Here is a 25,264-nt window from a genome sequence, read left to right on the forward strand (position 1 = left end):
ATGATGGTAAATCAGCTGTTCAGACACGTGCTTACATGTGGATGTGTTACGAAAAAAGGACGGGAAAAAGAGGGATGAATGAAATAAGAAGCCCAGGATCAGACCTCTTCTAGCATAACCAGAAACCGGCCCTGACCAGAACAGAGTAACCTTCAATTAGTTTTTAACAGATTTTCAGAGTATCATGAAACCCTTCATAGATCAGAGAGATTTCAGACCGGTATATCACATGTACATGGACACTGCCGAAGAAGAAGCAAGCCCGTACTGACCTGTGTGGTCAAATCCGCGCCGTCCAGTTCTATCCACACAACAACAACATAGATACACCAATGCAAAATTGTTCGTTGCAACCAAACCTCTCTACTCCTTGGTAAAGGAGAAGAGAAAAATGAAGTAACGGCGAGACCACAAAGAAAAGGAGCAGATATATAGCCAAAAAGCGCAAAAGGTAGAAAAGAAGAGAATTAGTACTGTAGAAGCAACGAATTCTCGAAAACGGAGAGGAGCACGAGATAAATATACAATCAAGGACCGTTCTAATCGTTCTCATCCTCTTCTTGCCCCAGACGTCTATACTGATTACTTTTCGCTTGCGGTCCCGGTGCTCTGTGGCGACTGACCATATTTGAGATCCAGCCGCCAATACCTTCAGGCCGTCCGCTGCTTTCATTCAAAGGATTAAGCCCTGCAGGTTTAGAATTATCATGGGCGCTGATGTTAGGTGGATCAATATCTAAACCAGGAATGGCGCTTTCCGTTCCAAACTGACCATACTGCCGTCTGATGTCGAGGGAAGGCACCGGCGAGCCGCCGCTCATAAGCGATCCACGCTCAGCTTGTGTCGCCGGTGTTGGCACAGCAGTCGTCGCATCACCAAAGAGGACGTCCATGTCTTCCAGACGTACACCGCTCGTTTCGGGATAGAGGAAGTATACTTAAAAGGTACCCATTAGTGAATCATGAAGTGTCGGGTCTGGAATGTGAGGCTCACCAAGTACAAAACTACAAGCACAAAAGAAGGCATGGACAAGGTAAAGACGCCATTTTATCGCAGCCTGAAGGACAGGAGTCACCTCTCCGACGAGCCAGTTGAAAGCCCAGTTCGTAGCTGTGCTAAGACTGGCCCCTTTGGCACGGATGCTCAGGGGCAAGATCTCGGGGGGGTACAGCCAGGGGATAGGGCCCCAGGATGCGCCGAACGAACTAAGTTGCGTTAGTACTGGGTAGACCATCCGATAGTTCCGCTCATTGAGAAGAGAAAGAGGAGTACAGAAGATACTCACGCATTGTAAATCATGACAAAGATAACAGTCAGAGTCGGAGTTGCTGCAACATCGATATAGATGAAGTAAGATATCAGAGACAGAGAGATAAGCATTGCAACCGCCCCGGAAAGCAAGATCGGGCGCCTTCCCCAGCGGTCCACGAGATACCATGGGGGAACTGTTGAGGCAAGGTACGAGAGCCCATTGATTCCGGTCATCAAAATAGCATCGCGACCCGCCCAGCCCGCTGACTCAAAAACGAGTGGGGCATAATAGGATATCACATTAATACCGTTCAGCTGTGCCAATGCCTGAGCTGACATTGCGATGAGGACTCGTTTGCGATAACGCTTAAACATATCAGTATAGGATCTTTCGCCTTCCTGCCGTTGCAGAAGGACGTTCATCTTGATTTCTCGGTACTCCTGTCGGGCCTTGTCATTGTGCAAATCACCCTGCCCATATAGGTTGGCAATGACCACCATGCCCTCTTCATCGTGATCATTATCTAACAACCATCTGCCTTTGTATAAGCAGCCTGCATGGCATGAGGCTTGAATTGCCAATTTCAGATACTCACCTCGGCGATTCACACATGATGAGACTTCCTAGGCCAAGGAGGGTACCCATAATGCATTGGCATAGCAGTGGCAAACGCCACGCATAGTCACTGTCGATGTAACTGCAGAAAAAATCCACCCACACACTGGCCGCGTATCCGCAGATATTGCCAGTAAACTCGATACACGCTAGCTTGCCCCTGTTGTGAGGCGGCTATTGATACGTCAGCAGATCGGCGAAAAAAAGGGGAGTAGAAATCGAGTGATTTCGCATACGGATATCTCTGATTGATAAACTGGTACTATTGTTGACAATGCTCCGACGCCTAGGCCTGCAACGATACGGCCGAGCATCATCATGGGTAGACCAGTTGCGAAAGTCTGGAAAGCGCCACCGATAGAAAACACGATAGAGCCGTATAGAATGGTCTTCCGTCGTCCTATCAAGTCGCCAATCCGGCCGATGAGTAAGGAAGAAATGAATGCACCAACTTCAAGGATGGCGACCACTGTGCCGATCGCAGCTCGCGATGGTTGATTGAAGTAATCCTTGAAGTACCAACCACTGTATTCACGTTAGTCATTGTTTCAAAATCGCCATGCCCATCATCACCAAGGCATGGAGGCCTTTTGCCGCAGAGTCGGAGGACGAACGTGATTATACCCGACATAACACCCTGATCATAACCAAAAAGGAAAACACCCAATGATACGAAAACACTGGTAAAGTACCTGTATAAAGGTCAACGAAAGTACTGCAGAGCCAGTGATCAGAAAGCGGGATCTTCTTACAGTAAGGGCTTCCCAACCAAGCCATGTATCTGGGCGGTGTGTCTATTGCTTGGAGACATGATGATAGCTAAAGACCGCTCTATCCTGGAAATCCGCCTAGGCGCAGGTGAGGGAATGTCAATGGATATTTTCTCAAGATCGGTCCGACCAGCGGGCGATTGAGCTATGTAGCGCACGCGCTTTTGTCGCTTCAGTCCAGCTCGAGACCCTTCTGCCCTTGTTGTTTCACAATCCAGGGACTTCCGCAGTCGATTTCCAAGAGGCTCTTCTACATCTGCAAGCTGCTCAGCTAGGTCACCTGTGTCGGTCCAAACGGAGAATGTCGACCCGACAGTGTGACCGGACGAGTATGAGGAACGTCGACTGCCTTTCTCGCTCGCAGAATCAACACCGACAAAGTGCCCCGAGGATGATTGCAAATGAGCGCTTAGTGACCGCAGAGGTATAGTACTTGAGGTGCGTACAGAAGACTTTGCTGAAGGAATGTTGGCGGTTGTGGTGGGCTGAAGGCGACAGCCCTTCCGCGCTCAAGAGTGGGTTCTCGGAAAGAGTTTGAAGTGATCAAAGGTGGACTGGAGATATCAAGCTCTCCAGCTTCTCCATGCAGAAACTAGAAAAATTTTCCTGAAGGTAGTCCAGACAGGTGTTGTAGACTACGATGGTAGCTTTCCGAGGCGTATGAAGACTGGTGCTGCGGGAAGCTGGACGTTTCTGGCCGAATGATGCAAGGCAACTTGGGTAGGATATTGATCCGGAGAATCTACGAGACCACGAGAGCAGATAGCGGAGACGTTGCGGCGAGGAGGTCAGAATTTATGCTCAAGGGTTAAGCTTGCAATGGATCAGCGATGCGGAGTAGCCAAGTGATGCAGTTGGAGGCCGTTTAGTCAAGAACAAGTGATCAGGCGGAAAACCCAAATAAGGCAACGACAAAGGCTGACTAAGATGGCTAGCTGAGCACATGCAACAGTAGGGTTGTCAAACCTAGATGATGGATTGAATGGATAGAGACGATTATCTGACACCTTGGTATGAAAGATGAATGATTGCAGAATGGCACGGAAGAAAAGGATGATGGCAGTAGGTTGAATGCACGGAGTACACACTTAGGCATTTGCATTCCCCAGAAAGTTGGGGCCAGGGAAGACCTAGCACTCTCGGTCTACCCAGACGGTCAGAGCAGCCTAGTCATTGCCCCTGACGCCTTATTGGATGACTGGGTCCTGGGTCATGTATTATGCAAGTTGGCAACTTGGCGGCTGGGAACGGGACGGATGTACCAATGGAGTAAGTCCCTCCTCCAGGTAGGCTAAGGTACTGTCATGGGAAACAAGCTAAACAGTGCAAACAGGGATGACTCAGCGTAGCTGCTTCACCTTATGACTTATGACCTTCCCTCATTGTTTTCCCTTTTATCTGTACCTAATCATCATCTTCAGAATCATCAAATACAACCATAAAATCATCAGTTCTTTTACTGTACGTCTCAGTACCTTAGCCGAACAATCCACTCTGGAATTAAGGCCAGTAATTAAGGTAGATCCTGTCATGGGCGGTGAACCAATGATGGAGGAGATCTCAACTCTTTTCTTTGACCTTACTCTACACAACACGGTACCTCCTAGGAGACGCAGTACTAAGAATGAATGGTAGTCTAAAACACCTTGTCGGAGCTTCCAGGTTGAAGAGATATGCACCTTGAGACTCCGAAACCCATGGTATCAATAGAAAAACGGAAGCTCTGCATGATGGACTTGGCAGCCTGGTTTTTCATGATGTCTTTTGAAGATTGAGCATATGAATTGTCCATTTAGAGCTTCACAAGTAGCCTGTGAAGCTACGCAGATGACATGAGGTATACAATCCGCTTATGTATCTTGGAATAATGATCATCAGTCATTGAATATTCAATGTTATCTCCGTAGCACTTCCTGCCTTCCATGAGATCCTGAATTCTGATCAGCTAAGCACCAACCATAGGTATTGCTGACAAGTACGAAGCAGTGTACTTTTATTTCATCTGTATGATCAGAGCATCTATTAGGAGAATTGGGCTTTCCAGAGGGTTGAGCCATCTCATAAGGTAACCCTATTGCACGATACACATAGGAGACTATAGGAAGTCTGTACATTAATGTAGGATCAACCTAACCTCCATGACAAGAAGACTGCTTAGGTCTGGCCGTGGTCTCTCTTGTGCCGTCACCAGAGTCTCGCCTGTGACCACATGAATGGGAGGTTAAATATAAGGCCTTGACATTAAAAGCAGGTCAACCTATCAGGATTCTAGTGTACTTCATCTATATTTACAGATGGTCTGGCTACACTATACTACCGGGCGAAAGTACGGGCGTAACGTTTACAAAAAGGGTACGCAGTGGGACTGACTCGACTGGGACCATTACGCAAAAGCCATCACCGGCATAGCCCACCTCAGCATCTCAGGAGGCAAAGGTCGCATAACCTGGCCAGATATGGTAATATTGTCAGCCCTCCGCTGGGCTGACAATATTATAGAAGTGCCATGTAAACAGTCATCAGACATCCACTCCATGAATATAGTATAAGGGCCTGAGACAAGGCCCTTCCTCTCCATTCACCTGCATATAAGTTCAGACATAGGCTCGAGGCAAGATAACATGTAGAAACAGCCAAATCGACATCAATGTGCGTCTTCGAATATCTTATCGCTACATTGCTACCAGAACAAAGCAACGAGGGCTCCTCGTGACAATTTGATACAATTGCTGACCAGACCTTTCTCTCAAGTCAGAAGAATGTCGTAGCCGTCTTTCTGAATGTAGATGGCGTCTGCCAAATTAGCATATTTGCGACGCACAAATTCGAATATCACCAGCCCAGCACTAGTGCTAGGCACTTGGCGAAGAGCATTTCCTGCAAACCCCTGAAATAACCATTTACGCCAACCACCAGCACGTGCTGCCCTCCTCTTGCAACGTTTGAATGTTTCTCGATAAGCGGAATAATAGACTTGCATCATCTGCCCTTTCGTGGAGATCAGGTTAGCCTGATGATCAAGATATTCTAGCCGGGAATAGTGGATATTCTGGATAGCACTCAGCGGATGCTGTACTGCCTGCTGCGCAATTGACGCTGCCACACCGGCTAACATCAGGAAGCATGGCTCTAAGCTGTAGTGAGGTTTGATGAGCGGGACCCCACGGTCACTTGATTGAGTGTCTCGCAGACTGTCCAGCTGATGGGTGCGAAGTGACCCGTAATATCTTGTAACGAAAGAATAATACGCCTGTGACTTTATGTATTCGAAAGTACTGAAGAAAAGGGCGTATCCAAATGAGTCGCGCAAAAGTGACAGGCTCCAGCCTGCGAAAATGCCGCGAAGACCAATTTCTTTGAGTTTGTTCCGTCCATAGTGCCACATGCTGCGGTACTGACCATGGAGCATGTCATTCGTTCGTATTCGAACCTGGAGAGCGTCTAGAGGCGCAGCTACAACTGACTGTATCGTACCAGCGGCAAAGCCAGCTGTAAATGTATCAACGGGTGATGCAGGAGGGTATATACGCTTGACACTTCGGGAAACGGGTTCATATAGGACGCCAAGGGCCTGGAGATACGACGTATACAGGACAGCGCCAATGCTAACAGCAGATGTTAGGGCCCAGAGTGACCGAAGGGAGAAAAGGGCGGACTCAACTCACCCTGCATTTGCCAACATAGGGGGTAAAAGCTGATTGGGGATGAACCGCCAACCATAAGTACGAACGGCATGGACGAGAAGACCAGGTGTCGTTGTATGTAACGACCAACGCTTTTCAGTGGAATGAGGGTTGACAGCTCTTGCGAACGCCTAACGGGAACGTTTCGAGTGGAACAATCATTAGCTCATGTTGGGCAAAATGAGTATATGAGTCCTAAGAAATTCGGAGAAAAGAAGCCAGGAAGTGTTCGACTGGTATACGGACCATATAACTGGACGTGTGTCAACAAATCTCAGTCTGGGTAGCGAGAGGGAGGAGTGCATACTCAACCCGAGTGCGAAAAAAAGCCTTGACGGGAGCTCTGAAGTAGAAAGCAACCATCTGCGCACTGACTGCCCGAACACCAGCTGCCGAAGCGCCAGTGGCTGCATCATTCCGAGTGTTTCTCCGAGTAGACTTGCTGGATTCTGCGCCAGAGACATTGTCATCGAAGCGTACTTGATCCCCAAGGGAAATGGTATCCTCAGATGACATTATGCGGATGACCTAGCGCGCCCTTCTCCATCGGGACGTATATGCATTCAGATAACAAAAGTTTGCGGAGAGGATAGTTATCAGTTGCCTATCCGGATATTTTACCAATCCTCGCCTATATAGAGGTAGCAGAAGATGAAGAAAACAATCGATATGAATGATAAGCTAAGTAGACAAACATTGAGATTATCAATGTTGGATGACCTTTTCATGAAAGGAGGTATGGTACCTGGGTAGGTATGATAATAAGTAAAGAAGACCGGGAAAAAAAACAATATATATATATATTGTAGTGCTGTGAATCTGAAAGGCAATACCTCTCTACCTCTCTACTGTCGTAAAAATTATAAATGTTTAGATCTTATTTGAACCTTATTTGTTCTCCGTACCAAGAGTCCATGGAATTGATTAGCAAAGGATGCAAACTGCTCAAACATAGGGAAACGCGTAGCACCAGCCTCGCGTGAGTACGACTTCAGACTTCGCTATTCTCCATCCTTACATAGTCCTGTGCACCATCACATCCTCGAACTTTTGGTGTTTACCATATTCGCGTTACCGAATTGAGATTAAGGCGATCAGAGAAGCTTGACGAGCCTTGTGCAATTCTAGTTCTTCAGGGAGGCTCAGCACACCCTGCACGACAATCTCACTTTCGACGCCATCAGATCATGGCTGAAGAGATTGTGATAGACAAGACTTTGTTTTTCAATCGGTTGTCAAGCTTCTACGCAGCATGGAGAGCGGACAAACGCTCAAGTCAGCCCACATTCGGTGGTGTTGGCTCGATTGTTATCTTGATGGGCAAAACTGACGAGGCGAACACTTTTCAAAAGAATAACGCTATGCATGTATGTTTAATCACTGCCGCTACATTTGGTGCTTTCTTTGCGACGCTAACATAATGGTCGGTTGACTGCTAGTTCTGGTTGCTAGGTTATGAGTTTCCAGCCACGCTTCTCGTCTTTACGTTGGAAGCTGTTTATGTTGTGACAACTGCGAAGAAAGGTAAATCTTTTCGTCCGAAGTACAAGGGCTTTTGCTGAATAAACGGTGTCCACCCAGCCAAGCACCTTGAGCCGCTGAGGGGTGGCAAGATCCCAGTTGAAATACTGGTTACAACAAAGGATCCTGAAGGGAAATTGAGGTCTTTCGAGAAATGCACTGAAGTCATCAGAAGCGCTGGTGTAGGTGCTCTATCAAGTGACTTGCCGTTGTGTTGTTACTTGGAACTAATTTTGTCCGTATGCAGAATAAAGTCGGTGTTTTACCCAAGGACACAACTGCAGGTCCCTTCGCGGAAGACTGGAAGCGCACTTTTACGACATTATCTGGCGAAATAGAGGAAGTTGACATTTCGCCGGCTCTGTCGGCTGCCTTTGCAGTGAAAGATACCGACGAGTTGGTGCGTTGAAAAGGAGCTTACAGTTTGGGAAACTGGGAAGGACAATTAACTAATATTGTACAGGTGTCCATAAGAAATGCTTCACGAGCTTGCAGTGGCTTGATGTCTGAATACTTTGTGGAGGAAATGTCACGCCTTCTCGACGAAGAAAAGCAAATGACTCATAAGGCTCTTTCCGCGCGGGTCGATGCAAAAATCGACGACGCCAAATTTTTCAACAAGCTGGGCAAACTACCGGCCGAGTTCGATGCTCAACAGATTGACTGGGCCTATGGTCCCGTCATTCAAAGCGGAGGAAAGTATGATCTTAGACTCACAGCAGTGTCTGATAACAGCAATCTCGAACCGGGCATTATTATCGCTGGATTCGGGATACGGTATAAGACTTACAGTTCAATGATTGCACGGACCTACTTAGTGGATCCGAGTAAGTCTCAAGAGACAAACTATGCCTTCCTTCTGGCTTTACATGAAGCGGTTATGAGAGATGTCCGCGACGGCACAATTGCCAGAGATCTATACAACAAGGCGATCAATCTAATCCGAACGAAGAAACCTGAGCTTGAGTCCCATTTCGTCAAGAGCGTCGGTGCTGGTATCGGAATTGAGCTTCGAGACCCCAACATGGTGCTAAATGGGAAAAACAGCAGAACACTGAAAAGCGGCATGACTCTTTCTATCACAGTGGGTCTAACAGACGTCGAAGACCCGGAAATGAAAGGAAGCAAGAGTTCAACTTACTCTATGGTCATCACAGACACCGTTCGTGTGGGAGAAAATGGGCCACATGTGTTCACCAAGGATGCAGGTCTTGACATGGACTCCGTATCATTCTACTTTGGAGACGAAGAGGAACCTCAAAAACCCATCAAGGAGAAAAAGGAAGCGAAAACAGGTGCTATCGCCAGCAGGAACATCACAAGAACGAAGCTTCGAGCGGAACGGCCAACTCAAATAAATGAAGGTGCTGAGGCCCGTCGCCGCGAGCACCAAAAAGAGCTAGCCACTAAAAAGACAAAGGAGGGCCTTGATCGATTTGCTGGCACTACCGGAGACGACAATGGCGTTACGCAGAAAAGATTCAAACGGTTCGAATCGTACAAGAGGGACAATCAATTACCAACAAAGGTGAGAGACCTCACGGTATATGTTGACCAAAAAGCATCTACAGTAATAGTTCCCATAATGGGTCGACCAGTCCCGTTTCATATCAACACAATCAAGAATGCAAGTAAAAGCGACGAAGGCGAATATGCGTACCTCCGCATCAATTTTCTTTCCCCGGGCCAGGGAGTCGGTAGGAAGGATGACCAGCCTTTCGAGGATCTGTCGGCTCATTTCCTGCGAAACCTGACTCTTCGTTCTAAGGACAACGAGAGGTTGGCTCAGGTTGCCCAGGATATCACTGAATTGAGGAAAAATGCTTTGAGGCGGGAGCAAGAAAAGAAGGAGATGGAAGATGTTGTAGAGCAAGACAAGCTCATTGAGATCCGAAGTACATCCTTGCACCGCCCAAATCAGTTGCCAATGCTAATCACTCATAGACCGCCGTCCCGTAAAGCTACCTGACGTCTACCTTCGGCCTCCTTTGGACGGGAAGCGCGTTCCGGGTGAGGTCGAGATACATCAGAACGGTCTTCGATACATGTCTCCGTTCCGGAATGAACACGTCGACGTGCTCTTCAGCAACGTCAAACATTTGTTCTTCCAACCGTGTGCTCACGAGATGATTGTCCTCATTCACGTCCATCTCAAAACACCTATCATGATCGGGAAGAGGAAAACGAGAGATGTGCAATTTTACCGAGAGGCCACCGAGATGCAATTTGACGAGACTGGCAATCGCAGACGCAAACATCGCTATGGAGATGAAGAGGAATTCGAAGCTGAACAAGAGGAAAGGCGACGCAGAGCAGCATTGGACAGAGAATTTAAGGCCTTCGCTGAGAAGATAGCTGATGCCGGGAAAGACGAGGGCGTTGATGTCGACATACCATTTCGAGAGATCGGTTTCACTGGCGTCCCCAACCGCTCCAATGTTCTGATTCAACCAACCACTGACGCCCTCGTGCAATTGACGGAACCCCCCTTCCTAGTCATCACCCTGAATGAGATTGAGATTGCCCATCTCGAGAGAGTGCAGGTAAGGTGCTAATACTGTTATGATTAATGTTATTGTTTTGCTGATGGTTCTGTAGTTTGGTCTCAAAAACTTTGACCTAGTCTTCGTTTTCAAGGACTTTCACAGGGCCCCTGTTCATATAAACACGATCCCGGTGGAGTCCTTGGAAGGCGTGAAAGACTGGCTGGATTCCGTCGATATTGCTTTCACCGAGGGACCTCTGAACCTCAACTGGACAACCATCATGAAAACGGTTGTGAGTGATCCTTACGGTTTCTTTGCGGATGGGGGTTGGTCCTTCTTAGCTGCAGAGTCTGATTCAGAGGACGGATCGGAAGAGGAGGAGGAGTCTGCATTTGAGCTCTCCGAGTCGGAATTGGCGGCGGCAGACGAGAGTTCCGAGGACGATAGCGAATTTGACGACGATGCTAGCGCGGAGGCAAGTGATTTCAGCGCAGAAGAAGAGAGTGGTGAAGATTGGGATGAGCTCGAGAGGAAAGCTAAGAAGAAGGATAGGGAAGGCGCTTTGGATGATGAAGAACATGGCAAGAAGCGAAAAAGGTAGTGTGCTTTATGTGACTTCTCCAATACTCTTGAGTTTCATCGATTACTCTTTCATCTAGATTACCCTCGATGATAATGGTCATGGTATTTGCTCAATAGGATCTTCTGAATAGGGCTATCAGCCTTACTTTGACAGTGTATCTGGGTACAGGAATAACGGCTAATCTTATGCTCAACTAGCTCTAGGTACATCTTGTGCTGGGTAACCATGGGCTTCGACAGCAAATGTGAATGATCATGAGAGTATTCCCTAGTTGAAAGGGCGATAACATGAAAATGTAACACTGTAAGATTTCGCTTGGCGGTCAGAGAGCGATGTCTCCAAGGACTATTTACAAACACTATTGAGGACTAGAAAATAGATAATCAGAATTTGTCCTAGGCCAGATGCTATTTTCCTTTTCTCATGGAGAACCACATGTCTCGCATTCTCTTCAGCTGATTAGATGTAAAGGAAGCATAACAGTCATCGGATGAATAGTCCATGAAATTATGTATGGCGTCAAAGCCAGGGCTATCCGGGCATGAATCCTTCTGAGAAGGGCACCCGTCAGTGGGCATCGACTGCTGCGGTGTGTCTGCAATGTAATCACCAGCGTTTTCGTTCGAACACGACTCGCCTTCAAAAGTATGTAAGAGACCATTCCAGTGGCCAATTTCGTGTATTGCAGTACCACCCCGATTGTAATGAGTCATGGGGCCACCAGGCATAGTCTTAGCCAGCACATTGCAGCCATCTTTGGAATAGCTGACTCGAGGGCTGCTGGCATTAATGCTTGGATCCGGAAGAGTGCAGAAACCAAGGACGCTAGGGGGGGCAAGGTCTGGATTATATGCGTGACGATTGTCACCTTCAGAGGTCCATCTCGCAAAGTCTGCGGAGGGCGGCTGTAGATTGGTCTGAAAGTAGACATTTAACGTGCTGTAACCGCCCTTGCGAAGTGCTTTCTTCATTGCCGAGTCATCTCCATTGCGCGCCCAAGTTTTATTAACATGACGCGTGACGCCCTTTAACCGATAAGAGATTGCAGCGTTTTCATAGGCTTTTTGCAAATAATGTAACTTCGAGATTGTCAACTAGCTGAAGAGTAATCGCGACGCAGGTCTTCGATAAATGTAAACTGACCTGAAGTATGACCATCTCGTCTGTTACTAAATCTGCATCAGTTTCGCCACTCACAATGTGAAACCACGTCTCTATCTCAATGGGCTCCAATGCTCTTCGCATGTCGTAAGATACGCTGTCCGGATGGGATTCGAACGCTCCCAGTCTTTCATGTTCAGCCCTCAATGCTGCATCTGGACCACCAGTGGCACACAGAGAACGGCCCTGTAAAGCCGTCGCATGACACCGAGTTCGGCGGCTCGACATGAGACTTATAACGAGCAAGATATAAATGCGGGAAATGGAAGGCAATATCATGTTGAGGGGAACTTGTCGCAGAGCATCTTGGCTTCAACCTCTGAAGGCCGTCTGGAATTTATAAAGTACATCTTGTTGCTATTGGAAACTGGAATGTTTGGTGTTGATTACCCCAAGACAGGAATGTCCTCTCTGACAGGAAGTGCCTGACAAGGGACAAGTGGAGAAATTCCAGCCTGAAGAGTGCACATTCTGAAATTTGTTATATTCACCAATAGAGGAATCATGCCTATTCAGGAAACAGTCTCAGAATCAAAGTCTTGGTAAAAGGAAGATTACCACATACTGTAATGTTTAGAGCAATGGCAGTGAAATTCGTCCCGAAAACCATGTGAACACCCTGAAAAGCAGTAACGGCAGAAGCAAAGGAAAAATACACAGTCAATATCGTAACGCACGGAACGGGGCAATTTGCTGGTTGAGCCTGTATCAATGGGCATGCGGTCCAAATCTGTCATTCCTGCCCGTAGCAATGACTGTGCTTTCCTGTTCATTATTCCAGGTCAAGTAAGTGTGATCGCCGAGTTTTCTAACCATAGTAAGCTTTAGTAGTTGTTGAGCAGGGAATCAATAACACATACCTCGGTCGTACTAAGTGAGCAAGGGTAAATAGAGCCCCAAGAAGGACGCAAATACCGCCAACGACGACATATGCTATACCCATGAAAGGATTTTGTCCCCCAATGACAGTTCGGGTGGAGATGAGAATTGACTTCGTGCCACCATACTCAGTGACCGGAAACCCTAGAGTCCAATTAGCCAGTGGTAAGGTGGATTGCATAGCGCGGACGAACGATCTTCAATATCCAGGCGATAAGAGCCAGCTTTCATAGACACGCTGTCATTTCTGCGGGACAGTTTAGTGAAAGCCGGTAAGGCAGCGGTCCTCATCCAAACCATGAAGTCTTCATCCTCATGAAGGTCGGGGATACCGTCAATATACCCGTTTGGGTAACGGTCGTGCCAATTCGGTGGTGGCACAACCTCCCATGGTTTGTATTGTGTGGTTTTAATAAGCTCCTTATCACTATCCCAGGCGATGCCCTTGTTAGTCATGAAGTACACCGTTGGGTCCAAGTCACTGAGGAGTTCAGGACTGTGTATTGTGTCATTGAATTGGGAGTTCGCAATGAGTCCGCACGGGTAATAAGCCTTTCCAGTAGGGTCGAGTTTAAGGGGATCACATGAGCCACCATCGATGGTCTTATTGTCAACAGCTTTGCCTTTCAACTGATCTATATCCAGTGACTTCACGTATCGCCGATGGTTCTGGTAAAAATTGGTAAGACGATAGTACAGAAAGACGGGAGGCCCTAAATCGTCCGGTACTTCGAAACTGAGCCGACAAATGGTAGTCCCGTTCTCTGTACGACGCTCCCATGTCGGGGTAGACTGTCCAGTTGATGACTTGAACGATGACTTAACACGGTCTGCAATTGAGACTGGGTAAGAAGGGGCCTTTTGCGCGCATTCTGAATAATCTATAGATATCTCTTGGACCTTATCATTGCGCTGTCAGATGCAATGCGCATGAAGCTTTGAATCCGCAATACATACTTGGGAGCTAGCCCATAAGAGAAGGCCACCGATCGGTGCAAAAATGACGCCGAACACAAAGAAGATGGGCAGAACGCTTCGCGGCGTGAGAATTGGTCTATGGTGTCGACGGTTAGCAAATTTAAGTATAATCGACAATATAGTTAGATTAGATCTTACTGCCAGGCTTTTAAGCGCTGTTGTCTGAAAGCAGTGTCTGTTATTGGGCTGTGAGTATTGAGGAAAAGAGGTATCCATGAAGATTTCTTAAAGGCCGAGGGGTCTCATACTAGCAGGTCTCCTGGTCTTTGCCTTCTTATCGCTGTCAGTCTGCTCCCCACGAGCCTGATCTTTGAGAGACCCTGTTTGGGGGGTTTCCACATTAGACATATCGATATGATGAATTTTTAAATGAATTTCAACGGGGATTGAATGTTAAGATGTTCTGGTCGGTCTAAGCCGTTAAGAGTTGTCCAGTGGGTAGTTAGATAAAAAGTAGTACTAATAAGGAGTAAAGGGACGGGACCATTCAGGTGGCGTCCTCGAATCATATTACGATACCTACCTTACTCTCCGTGGACTCGAATGCATAATGTACCTTAGTGTCTTCCACTTTCTACACCAAATTCACTGACATCTGACTTACATACCAGTCACTGGACGACTACTTTAATAAGCAACTACTTAAGGTTATTTCGGATCTTTGCCTGGGCTTTTATGTATTAACATCAGGGGCAGCTCATAGGTTTCAAAGACCCTATTATTATGGTTGGAATCTGTTACACTAGTTCAGCCAGGTTGATGATAAATCTCTATGTCCATTTAGAAACTCTATAGGAAAATTATCGATTAATGTTCTATAGATTGGTCTATGACCTGTCAGTGGTTTCTGCATTAATCAAGTACACCTTTGCGGGCTAACTCTGGCAACCTGCGCTGGGTATAACTGAATACTGAAGCTATTGATAGAAAATCATACCTCCAGTATAAGCCTATAACAGATAATCTTGACGAGACATGCTGGCAGCCTTGGGGTAGGACCGTACCTAGGTTGACTGTCAAATAACAGCCTGTCGAAAATCAAGCATGCCGGGATTGCCGAAAGAGAGCGCCTTAACCAAGCCGTACCAAAGTTAAGAATTATTAGCTAGGTGGTCAAGTAAAAAGGAATCAGCAAATGACATATGTGGAGTCTTTCTATCTAAACTTAGAACTGATAAGGGATTAAAATGCACAGTCCAGCCGTGCAGTTAGCTCTCATGAACCAAAGAGTCCAAGATACAGAAAGAGGCTATATTCCGATCTAGAAAGGAAAGAACTTGCCCCATTCCAAGCAGACTGAAGTGCAGCAGGGGCTATAATCATCGATGAGCTATTAAGTAACCTGGTCGAAGTCCAACTCCCACAGAATAAAGCTAAAATAACACTAATGGCAACATAGCAAGGTATGAGTATTCTTGACCAATAAAAATCCACCAATTGCTAAGGTCACTCTAAATACTGTTGAAAGTGTTCCGAATCGAACCAGCCGACACGATCATAAGCAGTCCACAACTTGCTCGCTTTGTTGACATCAATCTTGCAAGCTTGTTGGGCATCTGTTTTGCGGAACTCTTTGCCAATCCTTAAAGCTCTCACACGAGCCTCGAAGATGCGGCGTTTGCTGCATAAGTATGTTGCGCATGAGAGCCTCAAAGTGGAGGCAAGGTTGAGCTCAGCCGGGCTCAAAAGGTGCCGGTCTGGATCCTGGCTAAGATCTAACATCTGTCCTTTCCAGTCTGCCTTCAATGCCTTCGCATTGCCTCCAAGTGTTTCTGGTGAGGGTGAGAAATCTTTGATGGAAGTATAATCTGTGTCATCCCGATTTGTTCCTATCGCCCTGGGAGGCCTAGTACTCGTCTGAGCAGGTAAGTCAAAGGATTCATGCGCCTTTTGATGCGGCGTGGATTTGGGGGAACGCTTGGCCCGCGGTGTTCGCTGTGCGCGAGGCTGTGTGGTAACCGCCCGTTTGCTCGGTGCAGGCGCAATCGTCTTTAATTTTGCATCTAAAATTTTAGGTCGGCGACGATTCATCATGAACAATTGACGCTCAAGTGTTTCACGTTCCTCCTTGGCCCAGGCAGCTGGATTCCGGTTATACTGGGCGGAAACGACTGGCACGCAGGACAGCGCTAAGAGATACTCATCACGTGTTGGCTTATTCACTTTGTTATCAAATCTTGCCATGTGAGAATCGATATGTTGTTCCATTAGAACCTCTGCTGGGGCCGGAAGAATCTGCCCAAACAAGGGCTCATCAGTGGCAACATCTGTCAAAGAATCGTGATGAGGGAACAGAACAGGATCTCTCGAGGAACCGAGCGCGACATCTCGCTCGATTTCCTCTGAGACATCCGATTTTCTTTTCTTATTTCCGGTGTACGGAGTGACGGGCGGCGATGGCAAATCCATTTCCGACTGCGTTCGCTTCCGTTCGCTAGAAATGGGAGGAAGCTTCATGCCATGGACAAACGAGCAATAATCCTGTGACGTCGAGTAAGGTGACAATGAGCTATTGAAATTCTCGAACGGTTTAGATTCAGGAGGTGACATGAGACTGGAAACAGACGGTAGGCGACTCATGGCGAGTTTATGATTTTGGTCCAACGGCGTTGGGGGTGTATATGGGTTCATTCTATTGATAAAGATAGGACTCAGGAGAGCAAAAATGAGCTGGGTTGGAGCGGGAAGTGGAGAATAGTGATATTAGATATGATCTGGGTTTGTTGGAGATATAATGCCTCAAAGGGCAATTGATGATGAAGGCTGATGCGAGAGTGTTAGTAGAAGTCAATAGAAAGGTGACTGTCAACCTAATGTTGGCAAAACACACGTGAAATGTGATTTGTCAGGGCCGCTCCTTTGTCTAAGGTGGCAATGGACAGATATGACTCAGGTAGCAATAAAACTTCCAGCCACTGGGTACTTGAGAGTCGGTTCTGCCTTATTGAATATGACTGGGAATCTGATAGCTCGATGCTGTATGGAGGGGGAGAATGGGGGTTGTGATGAGCCTTGTCCACAAATGATTTGATGGTCTTTAGGTCTTTCCAAATGGACCTTAAGATAGATCTGACTATGAGTCAGTGCGGCGATGGCTTGGATTTAGCTTGTCAGTAGATAGTGTCATCACAGGGCAGTAATAAATATGAATGCGGGGGCGTGCAGTGATCCAGTCAGGTGTTACTCTTAAGGTAGTGTATGCTGACATCTAATGAGCAGGTTTTAGGGTGAAAGATGCCAGAATACCAAAGGTATGGATATAGAGAAGAGGTGAATTATCAAGCTAAAAGTGTTGAAATCTAAATACTCTCTTGTTGTTATGAAGGTACTTGGTATTTTTAGAGATTTTAGGCATCAACAGGAACTAGAACAGTTCCTATGACTACCTTACCTCAGAGAGTGGTGGGGTGGAATGATCAATGATCTATGCCACATGACGACAGGATGTGGGACACTGATGCCATCCTTAATCATAATTGGCTGGAATGCAATATGGATTGCCCCAGAGTCTACCGTACCTACGTACTGTCATCTGTAGAGTAAGATATGGGTTATGCTTTCTACCCACATGACACAGGCCAATGCCTTAGCTAATACTGCGTGAATACTATAGTGGTCATGTACCTCTCTATAGCAAGGCCATTAAGTTCACTCCACCACAGACTGGAAGCTGTTCAACAATATCATAGCCTTCATAGGGTTGGACTGTGAGGAAGTCGCTAGGTACCATGAGATAGTCATGTGATACCACCTACTCAGCCACCTCTCGCCCAGTAGAAGTACAACATATGATGTAGTTCTGAGTATAGGTTAAAATAATATTATATCTCTACCATATTTTCTGTTACAGCCCTGTTAATCTTTGGCCAACATAAAATAGGAGGGTCTGAGTGATATATAGTGAAATGGGCCTCTGTACTAAGTTATATTTAGTCTAAATTCAGGGCCTTATCAGGTTCTGTTATTGTTAAGGGCTACAGCAGACCACAGTGCTGTAAACCTTGGAAGAGAGGTGCAGTAAATTGCAATAGCTAAGTTATTATAGATATATGATAGTACCTGGCTAGCTGCCTAAAATATTACCTTTTATAAGAACCATATCTATAAGGCTAGCACTTCACATGGCCATGTTCTGCAGAGTCTTATGCACGGGGATTAGTTAATATATAACTACTATACTCTCTTGCATAGGATAAATACTTAAATATTATTAGAGCAGGGAGGTTATGCAACTATATAATAGCAGTATTACAGAACAAACTTTGTAATAATAAGTTAATAATACTACTAATTCATCCTTATCCTAGAAAATTTCTATACATGCTCACACCCTGCTGACCCATACATAACCAACTTCTAATTTGACTTATGGCCAATCGTACACATATAGTATAAATAACCAACTGTATGATCCCATTTACTTACAACATATTTCTAAAAAGCACCATGGAAAGATACACAACCAAGTCCAACCTAAGAGTAGAAGAGTTTAGGAGGTATTGGAATAAAATACATGTACCAAGCAACCAGCCACACATACCGCGTTATAAATCTAACTATTATTTATGAGGTCAGGAATTAAGGTATCATTCATTGCACATTGCACATAATATAATACAATGGCGATATCCACAATTAGTGATATACTTAGAGCTGAATATCATTATTAAGAAGCTGAACTTCCTCACCAGGCTGAAATGCGGGGAGGCCAATAAAAGGGCAGCCCTATAGATGATAGCCCGTATGGTCAGACACCATTCCAATGAAGTGAGTGAGATTTAGAGAGTTCATACCTCACATCGAAAAGCATCACCTAGGGAGCAATTTCCACAGCTCCCGACCTTTCCCTGCGCAGTGAAGTCAACCTCAGCCAGATCACCATGTAACAACTTCATTGCGTCAAGTTGCTCGTCAGCGTCAGCTCTCTTGGCTGCATCCTCCTCCTCTAATTTCTGCGCGAGCCCGCAAGTACAATCCTTACAAGCCCGGCGGCGCTTCCCTGCTTTGGGACGGCATTCTGGCGCTAGGCCACCTGTCAGTTGTGGTTGATGGACACATAAACTTAAGAGAACGATGAGGGTCCCAATTATGCCTAAATAAGAATCACATCGCATGGAAGAACACTTACGCTGTATGATTGGTGCTGAAAGTTCACTGTCATCCAGAAGATTGTCCTCGTTGATAAGTTCATCATCAGAAACCTGATTATTATCCATTGTAGCTGCTGAAACAATGTTCTCCCGAAAATTTTGAGACCCAGCAACAATGACTATACCATCACCACTGGGGGTTTTACCTTCGGAAACCCCAGGTGGGAATGGATGTTCTGCAGCTGAATCCTCCAAACTAGGTGGTGCCCCAGCAAGATGGTTGTGTTTCCTCCCAAGCCGCAATGGAACAGCCTGCATCTCCCTGATATCAGGTTTCACGTATTTGCCATTGCCAACATGCATAAGCCCAGCGAGAATCGCTTCGTTGTGATCGAAGGCAACCCCAGAAACTGCATCCTGACTGTAAATATACCCACCTCTCCTGAGAGACTTAATAATTTGATTGAATGTCTGGCGGTTTATAATTTTCAGACTCTCAGAAAAGGAGTTATCTCCACCTGCTAGGATGACGATACTAGAGTATGTTGAGTCTGGCAATGACGCAAGACCGAAGGCCAAACGGTCAAGCATCTGAAGATCAATTTCATTGCGATTGTACGACTGAAGGGTCTCATTTAATTTCCCAGGTTGGGATGAGAGAGATGGGGGGGATAGTAAAAGAGTTTGTTTAGCCATCGAATGCCTGGAGACTTGTTTGTATCTAACAAAATTAGGACCTCCCTATCCTTGATAATGGTGAAGACTGACATGGTCATCTTTCTCCTAAATATTTGTATTATTAATATATGTTCATAATGATAGTTATCAAACAAGAGTAGATGAATAATACCTGATTAGTAATAATGATTACTGTAATCAGTAAGAGAGCGGGCCCACCTGAAAAGGGCCCTTTTTAAGGCTTCTAAAGCCTTCTATATCTCACCCAAAGATGAACATTATAAAGTGTAATTTATATATATGGTGTAACTAGGTATAAATAGTTCAGATATTATTTTTCAAAATTTTTAAAAATTGAATTCCACTGTATATTCTTAAATTTTCTTAAAGTATGAAAATAACAGCTTGTCACATGTGACCTGGTGAACCACTGATAAGCCTCTGTTGCAGGCTGTGTTATGTATTTTTGAATTCGACTACGCTAGTAAAGTTTTGAAATGACTAAGAATTTATAGGCAAGATTGAAATTGAATGAAGGTGTTGCATGTCAGTCATCACATGCCTTGGTTAGCTATATCTTATCTATTAATAGCTAGTACTTAAGGAATAATAACTATCTTCCCTATAATTAGCATTACCATAGAAAGGTACTATACTAAATAGTAATATGTCCTTAGTTTTCTAAGGAGTGATTTAGGCTAATCTAATTAATTAATTATACTTTTTAAAATCTTAATTTTATTAATAAATAATACTATAGCAGTCTTACCTATACCTACTAATTTTTATTTACTTAATAAGAGATCTATATTAAGCTACCTTACTACTTTCCTAAAAAGGAAGTTAATAATACTATAACTAGGATTTTAGTTATACTATAATTAATAAACTTATACTTACCTTTCTACTAATCTTTATTATTAACCTTAATCTTTTATCTATTTTGTTAACCTTCCTTATTCTTATTATATTATAAGCTTTTATCTATTAATTTATTTAAGTACTATTATTCTATATACTATAAAGTATTTTCCACCTTTACTAAYTATATTAATTAATAGATATATTCTATATTATTCTACTATTCTACTATATTTATTATTAATTATTAATATATTTATCTATATAATTAAATAGATTATAACTATATTAGTTAAAAATTCTACTCCTATAATTAATAAGATTAATAAATAGCTTATTTCCCTTACTACTTAGCTTTAATTATTTAAAAAAATAGGGTATAGATTTATAAAGGATCTTAATCTAAATACTATAGTATAAATAATATTTATGCTATAATATTAAGAAGATCCTAAAAGAGTTAAATTCCTAGATAATTAGATATATATAAGAGCTATACTTACTATAGTAGTATAATAATTTCTTAAACTTTTAAATTTTCTTTAGGATAACTAATAATTTCTTATATTCTATATAAACTACTTAAAAAGTAATAAATAAGTAGTAAAACATCCCTTAGAAAGACCTAAAAACTTTATATTACTAATACTAATACTAAAATTGGTAGGGCACCTTTCTATGGCAATGCCAGTCGTGGGGAAGATAGTTGTTATTTGTAAAGTACTAGCTATTGATGGATAAGATATAGTTACTAAGGTAGTATATAATAACCAATATATAATAGTATCCCTCTAAGTTAAAAGAAAAAATAGGAAAAAAAGAAAAGCTATTAATAGTAAATCAGAAGTAGTAAATAAGGCTAAGTATTAGTACTCTTCAGGTCTATGAATACTTTTCTTTAAGTATTTTAAGTAATACTTAGGCCTTAGAAAAGCAGGTAGAATCTTTCTCTTATTTAATAAATATAGGGTGTGTTTTAGCTGTAGCCCCTAAACTAATAAGGACTCTAGTAAGGTATCTATTTATACCTAAAGAGATTAGCTAGTTATTAAGGTTTTTAGGTAAAAGTTTCATCTAATTAGCTATACTAAAGTAAGTCTATTTAATATACTATAAAGTCTTTATAGTATCTTCTATATATATTATATTTATAGTATAACTACTAGCTTTAGCTAGGGTCTATTATAAGGCATGAGCAGGTTTTCCCTAGAGAAAGTTTATTATATCTTTAGTAATCTTAAGTATTATACTAAGGTATCTATAAGATGCTAGCTATATAGTCTAATTTACTATAATTATTATAGAGATATTATAATAGTCTAATAAGTCTTCTTTCTTAGTAGGTATATTAATATCCTATTCTATATATTACTCTATAATCTAGTTAAGGTAAAGAGATAGATTATTAAATTTATTTTCTATTTCTTCTTATTCTCTTTATTAGGGGTAAGCTTATAAAAAGTCTATTTTTAAACTATACTATAGGTTTATAGTTTCTTAAAACTTTTAATAGCTTAGTTAACCTTTATAATTACTTCCTATAAAGCTATAAGGCAGTTAGGTAATTAAAGGGTTAAGTTATTATCTCTAGATAAATTCTAAGATAAGGAGTAAACTAGTTAATTATCTATAGTTTTAATATCTCTTAAGGAGAATATCTAATATTTATTATTACTATTTTTTATATTCTTAGTTATTTACTATTTATATATATCTCCTATAATATTATCTTTTAGGAATTAATATAAGATATTAATCTCCTACTTATATTATATAATATAGAAGTTAACTATTTACTTCTAATATTCTTCCTTAGTTTCTATTAGGTAGTCTAGCTAATTCTTAAGTAACTTCTTTATAGTTTATAGATACTCTTCTTCTTTATTAAATAGCTTAATCTATATATATTTATTAGCTCTAATTATTTAATCTATACTATTATAGTACTTATAAAATAGAGAGTAGACCTTTACTTTAAAAAATAATATATTATAGAATAGATAGTAGAAAACATCCTGTAGTATATTATATATATTTAGGTATTTAAGAATAATACCTATAGGTGTTATATCTAGTTTTAATTCTTATTATTTTAGATAGACTAGTAGGGGACTATTCTATATAATCTTCTTAATATCTAGGTTCTTTAGGTAGAATTTTATTAGTATTAGAAGAAATAGATTATATATAATTAATTTAGCTAGTTATATTACTTATTATTTTTTCTTCTTTACTTCTCTTTCTTTCTTCTACTTCTTAGTTAGCTTTTTAGCTTCTGTTTTCTTTATTCTACCCATGTCTTCTAGATTAGGCTGAAAAGATGCTAGTGTAGAGAAGCTTAAGTAAGGAACTATATTTAACCTAAGAGTCTATAAGAGGTTATTATATTTAATTTTAGATAACTCTTCTTCTTATTACTTGTCTAGTGTAAGGTATCCTAAAGTAAGATTTTCTAGTATTAGATTACTAGGTTCTAGTTAAGTAGCTATATCTTTAATAAGATTTTTAGCTATCTACTTCTTTTAGGGGGGCATTAATCTATCTTTATATAGCTATACTTCTACCTATCTTTAAAGCTTATTAAGAACTCTAGTAGGTAGGTAAAGCTATTCTTCTATATTTAGTAAATTAGGAAGTGGTTAAGTTTTAAAATCCTAAAGTCTTTCTATTAATTTTCTACTAGTATTAGGGTGCATTTAAGGATGCATAAATATCTATTTAGGGAATACTATAGATAAGGACTTAATAATCTTATCTAGGGATAAGGAGCTATTAGATTTAATATATATATCTAGTAGTAAATAGATGCGCTAGAAGCATATTAAGGATAGGTAAGTTATAGGAAATAAGAAATTATAGTATTACTAATATAAGTAGGAAGGAAAAGGGTATTATAGAAAGATAGAGAGAAAATAGAGTAAAGTATTAGGGAGAGCTAAAATATATAAGATTTACTTAACTAATAATAATAATAGTAAATAATATATTAAAGAAACTAATTCACTTAGCTAGTGATAATAATAGTGAATAATATATTAAAGAAACTGGGTAGTGAATAGTGCAGGTGCTATAAATAGAAAATAGAATATAGCTATATAGTAATTATAGATAAACATAGTATAGCAGAAATATAATAATAAATATAGATATAAGAGTATAGAATAAACTACTATATTTTAGTTTTCTCTTTATCTTTCTCTTTATTCTTAAATTCCTAGACTAACTCTTTTATATTACTAAGCTAGTTAAGTAATATCTATTAGTTCTACTTATTATCTTAGCCTTTCTACTTAGTAAGGTATTATATTAACTTTTTCTTCCTACCTTTAGCTAGAATTTTACATTTAGTAATAATTCTTTTAAGCTTATAAGACTAATACTTATCTATATTACTATCTATATAAATAGGACTAGGTTCTTCTAGTTTATAATTAAAAGGATCCCTATTATTATATTTCTCTAGGTAGGTAATAGAGATYACTAGRTATAGCTACTAGTCTTTTAGAAAGTCTAGTTTATAAGCTAGAGGTCTAACTCTCTCTAAAACTTTAAATAGGCCTGTATATTAGTTTCTAAGTTTCTGGCCCAGGGTTAACTATATAATATAACCTATATAGAGTTTTAAAAAGACCTTATCATCCTTATAAAAGGCTATTAGTATATATTAACTATTATATCTATACTTTATAGATATAGCTATAAATTATAAGGCCTCTACTATAGATATATAGTAGGAAAAAGATTACTTAGTTAGTTTAGTATAACCTATATTAAGGGGAGTTAGTAACTAAAGATTATATATTAACTAATATAGTATTTCCTTAGTTAAAGTATTTATTATTAAGTTAAAAGTCCTCTATATTATTAGTAAGATAGTTAGCTAGTTAGTAATTTAGTTAAGTAAGGTAATTATATAATATAAGTAGATCTTAATAATTTAATTACTCTATTTACTCTACTTATTAATCTAAGTATAGTATACTATAAAATAACACTATTTAATACCTAAAGATTTAGTAAATTCTATCTATATTTCTAATATAAACTTAGGGTCCCTATCTAAGATAATATATTTAGGAATATCCTAGTCTCTAGTATCTAAAGCTATAAGTAGTATGTTTACCTATTATCTAGCTTTCTAAGTTAAGTAGCTAGGTATAGCTATTATTCTCTTTATAAATTTATTAGTAACTAATATAACAGAGTTAAAATACCTAGTATTAGGTAGAGTAATAATAATGTCTATTATTATTATATAGAAAGGGATGGGTGGAGTAATTAATAACTATAATACTCTATATAGTAAATACCTTTATATCTACTTTTTCTAGTAATTAGGGTAAAATTTAATATATTACTTTACCTAATACTTAGTATAGTAAAATACTAAGCTATAAAGTAATTCTAGCATCCTATTAATACCTAGATAACTATTCTTATTATAAGTATTTTATAATATTTCTTAGAGTAATAAGTATGGCATGCATAAATGTCCTTTATTTATATACTATACCAGGAGGTAGATAACCTTATTAGATAAGAAGTAGGGAATACTAGACTACTACTAGAACTAACTATAGAGATTAAGGTAAAGATTACTAGACTAGAAAGACTATAGAAGCTAGTAAATATTAAGTAATTTACTATATATTCTATATAGGAATATATTACCTTCTTTAACTACCTAGAGGCATACTTTAAAGAAT

The 25,264-nt window shown here is 41.4% G+C and overlaps 7 protein-coding genes across 7 annotated transcripts; 1 reads left to right on the top strand and 6 right to left on the bottom strand.

The window, feature by feature from the left end:
- Positions 1 to 539: 539 nt before the first annotated feature.
- Aspvir_006698 (putative MFS monosaccharide transporter) lies at positions 540 to 2,679 on the bottom strand (the record flags this gene model as incomplete). The annotated part of the gene is made up of 7 exons (XM_043269893.1): positions 540 to 937; positions 995 to 1,206; positions 1,287 to 1,787; positions 1,849 to 2,042; positions 2,105 to 2,393; positions 2,483 to 2,560; positions 2,621 to 2,679. The coding sequence occupies 7 exons, from the start codon at positions 2,677 to 2,679 to the stop codon at positions 540 to 542; spliced, it is 1,731 nt and encodes a 576-aa protein (XP_043125828.1).
- A 2,705-nt stretch (positions 2,680 to 5,384) lies between these two features.
- Aspvir_006699 (putative mitochondrial carrier protein) lies at positions 5,385 to 6,837 on the bottom strand (the record flags this gene model as incomplete). Its single annotated transcript, XM_043269894.1, has 4 exons — positions 5,385 to 6,243; positions 6,304 to 6,452; positions 6,568 to 6,574; positions 6,629 to 6,837. The coding sequence occupies 4 exons, from the start codon at positions 6,835 to 6,837 to the stop codon at positions 5,385 to 5,387; spliced, it is 1,224 nt and encodes a 407-aa protein (XP_043125829.1).
- Positions 6,838 to 7,508: 671 nt separating this feature from the next.
- On the top strand, positions 7,509 to 10,929 carry spt16 (chromatin-remodeling protein SPT16; the record flags this gene model as incomplete). The annotated part of the gene is made up of 7 exons (XM_043269895.1): positions 7,509 to 7,688; positions 7,761 to 7,845; positions 7,903 to 8,024; positions 8,090 to 8,242; positions 8,306 to 9,737; positions 9,787 to 10,385; positions 10,441 to 10,929. 7 exons carry the CDS (start codon positions 7,509 to 7,511, stop codon positions 10,927 to 10,929), a joined length of 3,060 nt encoding a protein of 1,019 aa, XP_043125830.1.
- Positions 10,930 to 11,318: 389 nt separating this feature from the next.
- Aspvir_006701 (zinc metalloprotease) lies at positions 11,319 to 12,351 on the bottom strand (the record flags this gene model as incomplete). Its single annotated transcript, XM_043269896.1, has 2 exons — positions 11,319 to 11,990; positions 12,055 to 12,351. 2 exons carry the CDS (start codon positions 12,349 to 12,351, stop codon positions 11,319 to 11,321), a joined length of 969 nt encoding a protein of 322 aa, XP_043125831.1.
- A 429-nt stretch (positions 12,352 to 12,780) lies between these two features.
- Positions 12,781 to 14,277, bottom strand: Aspvir_006702 (CDC50/LEM3 family protein; the record flags this gene model as incomplete). Its single annotated transcript, XM_043269897.1, has 6 exons — positions 12,781 to 12,880; positions 12,933 to 13,095; positions 13,146 to 13,851; positions 13,909 to 14,005; positions 14,068 to 14,104; positions 14,178 to 14,277. 6 exons carry the CDS (start codon positions 14,275 to 14,277, stop codon positions 12,781 to 12,783), a joined length of 1,203 nt encoding a protein of 400 aa, XP_043125832.1.
- Positions 14,278 to 15,375: 1,098 nt separating this feature from the next.
- Aspvir_006703 (SWIRM domain-containing protein) lies at positions 15,376 to 16,560 on the bottom strand (the record flags this gene model as incomplete). The annotated part of the gene is made up of 1 exon (XM_043269898.1): positions 15,376 to 16,560. One exon carries the CDS (start codon positions 16,558 to 16,560, stop codon positions 15,376 to 15,378), a length of 1,185 nt encoding a protein of 394 aa, XP_043125833.1.
- Positions 16,561 to 18,576: 2,016 nt separating this feature from the next.
- Positions 18,577 to 19,715, bottom strand: Aspvir_006704 (electron carrier; the record flags this gene model as incomplete). Its single annotated transcript, XM_043269899.1, has 3 exons — positions 18,577 to 18,654; positions 18,723 to 18,952; positions 19,058 to 19,715. The coding sequence occupies 3 exons, from the start codon at positions 19,713 to 19,715 to the stop codon at positions 18,577 to 18,579; spliced, it is 966 nt and encodes a 321-aa protein (XP_043125834.1).
- Positions 19,716 to 25,264: the final 5,549 nt, after the last annotated feature.

The sequence above is a fragment of the Aspergillus viridinutans genome (assembly GCF_018404265.1).
Source record: "Aspergillus viridinutans IFM 47045 DNA, scaffold_4, whole genome shotgun sequence".
Classification (NCBI taxonomy): Eukaryota; Fungi; Ascomycota; class Eurotiomycetes; order Eurotiales; family Aspergillaceae; genus Aspergillus; species Aspergillus viridinutans.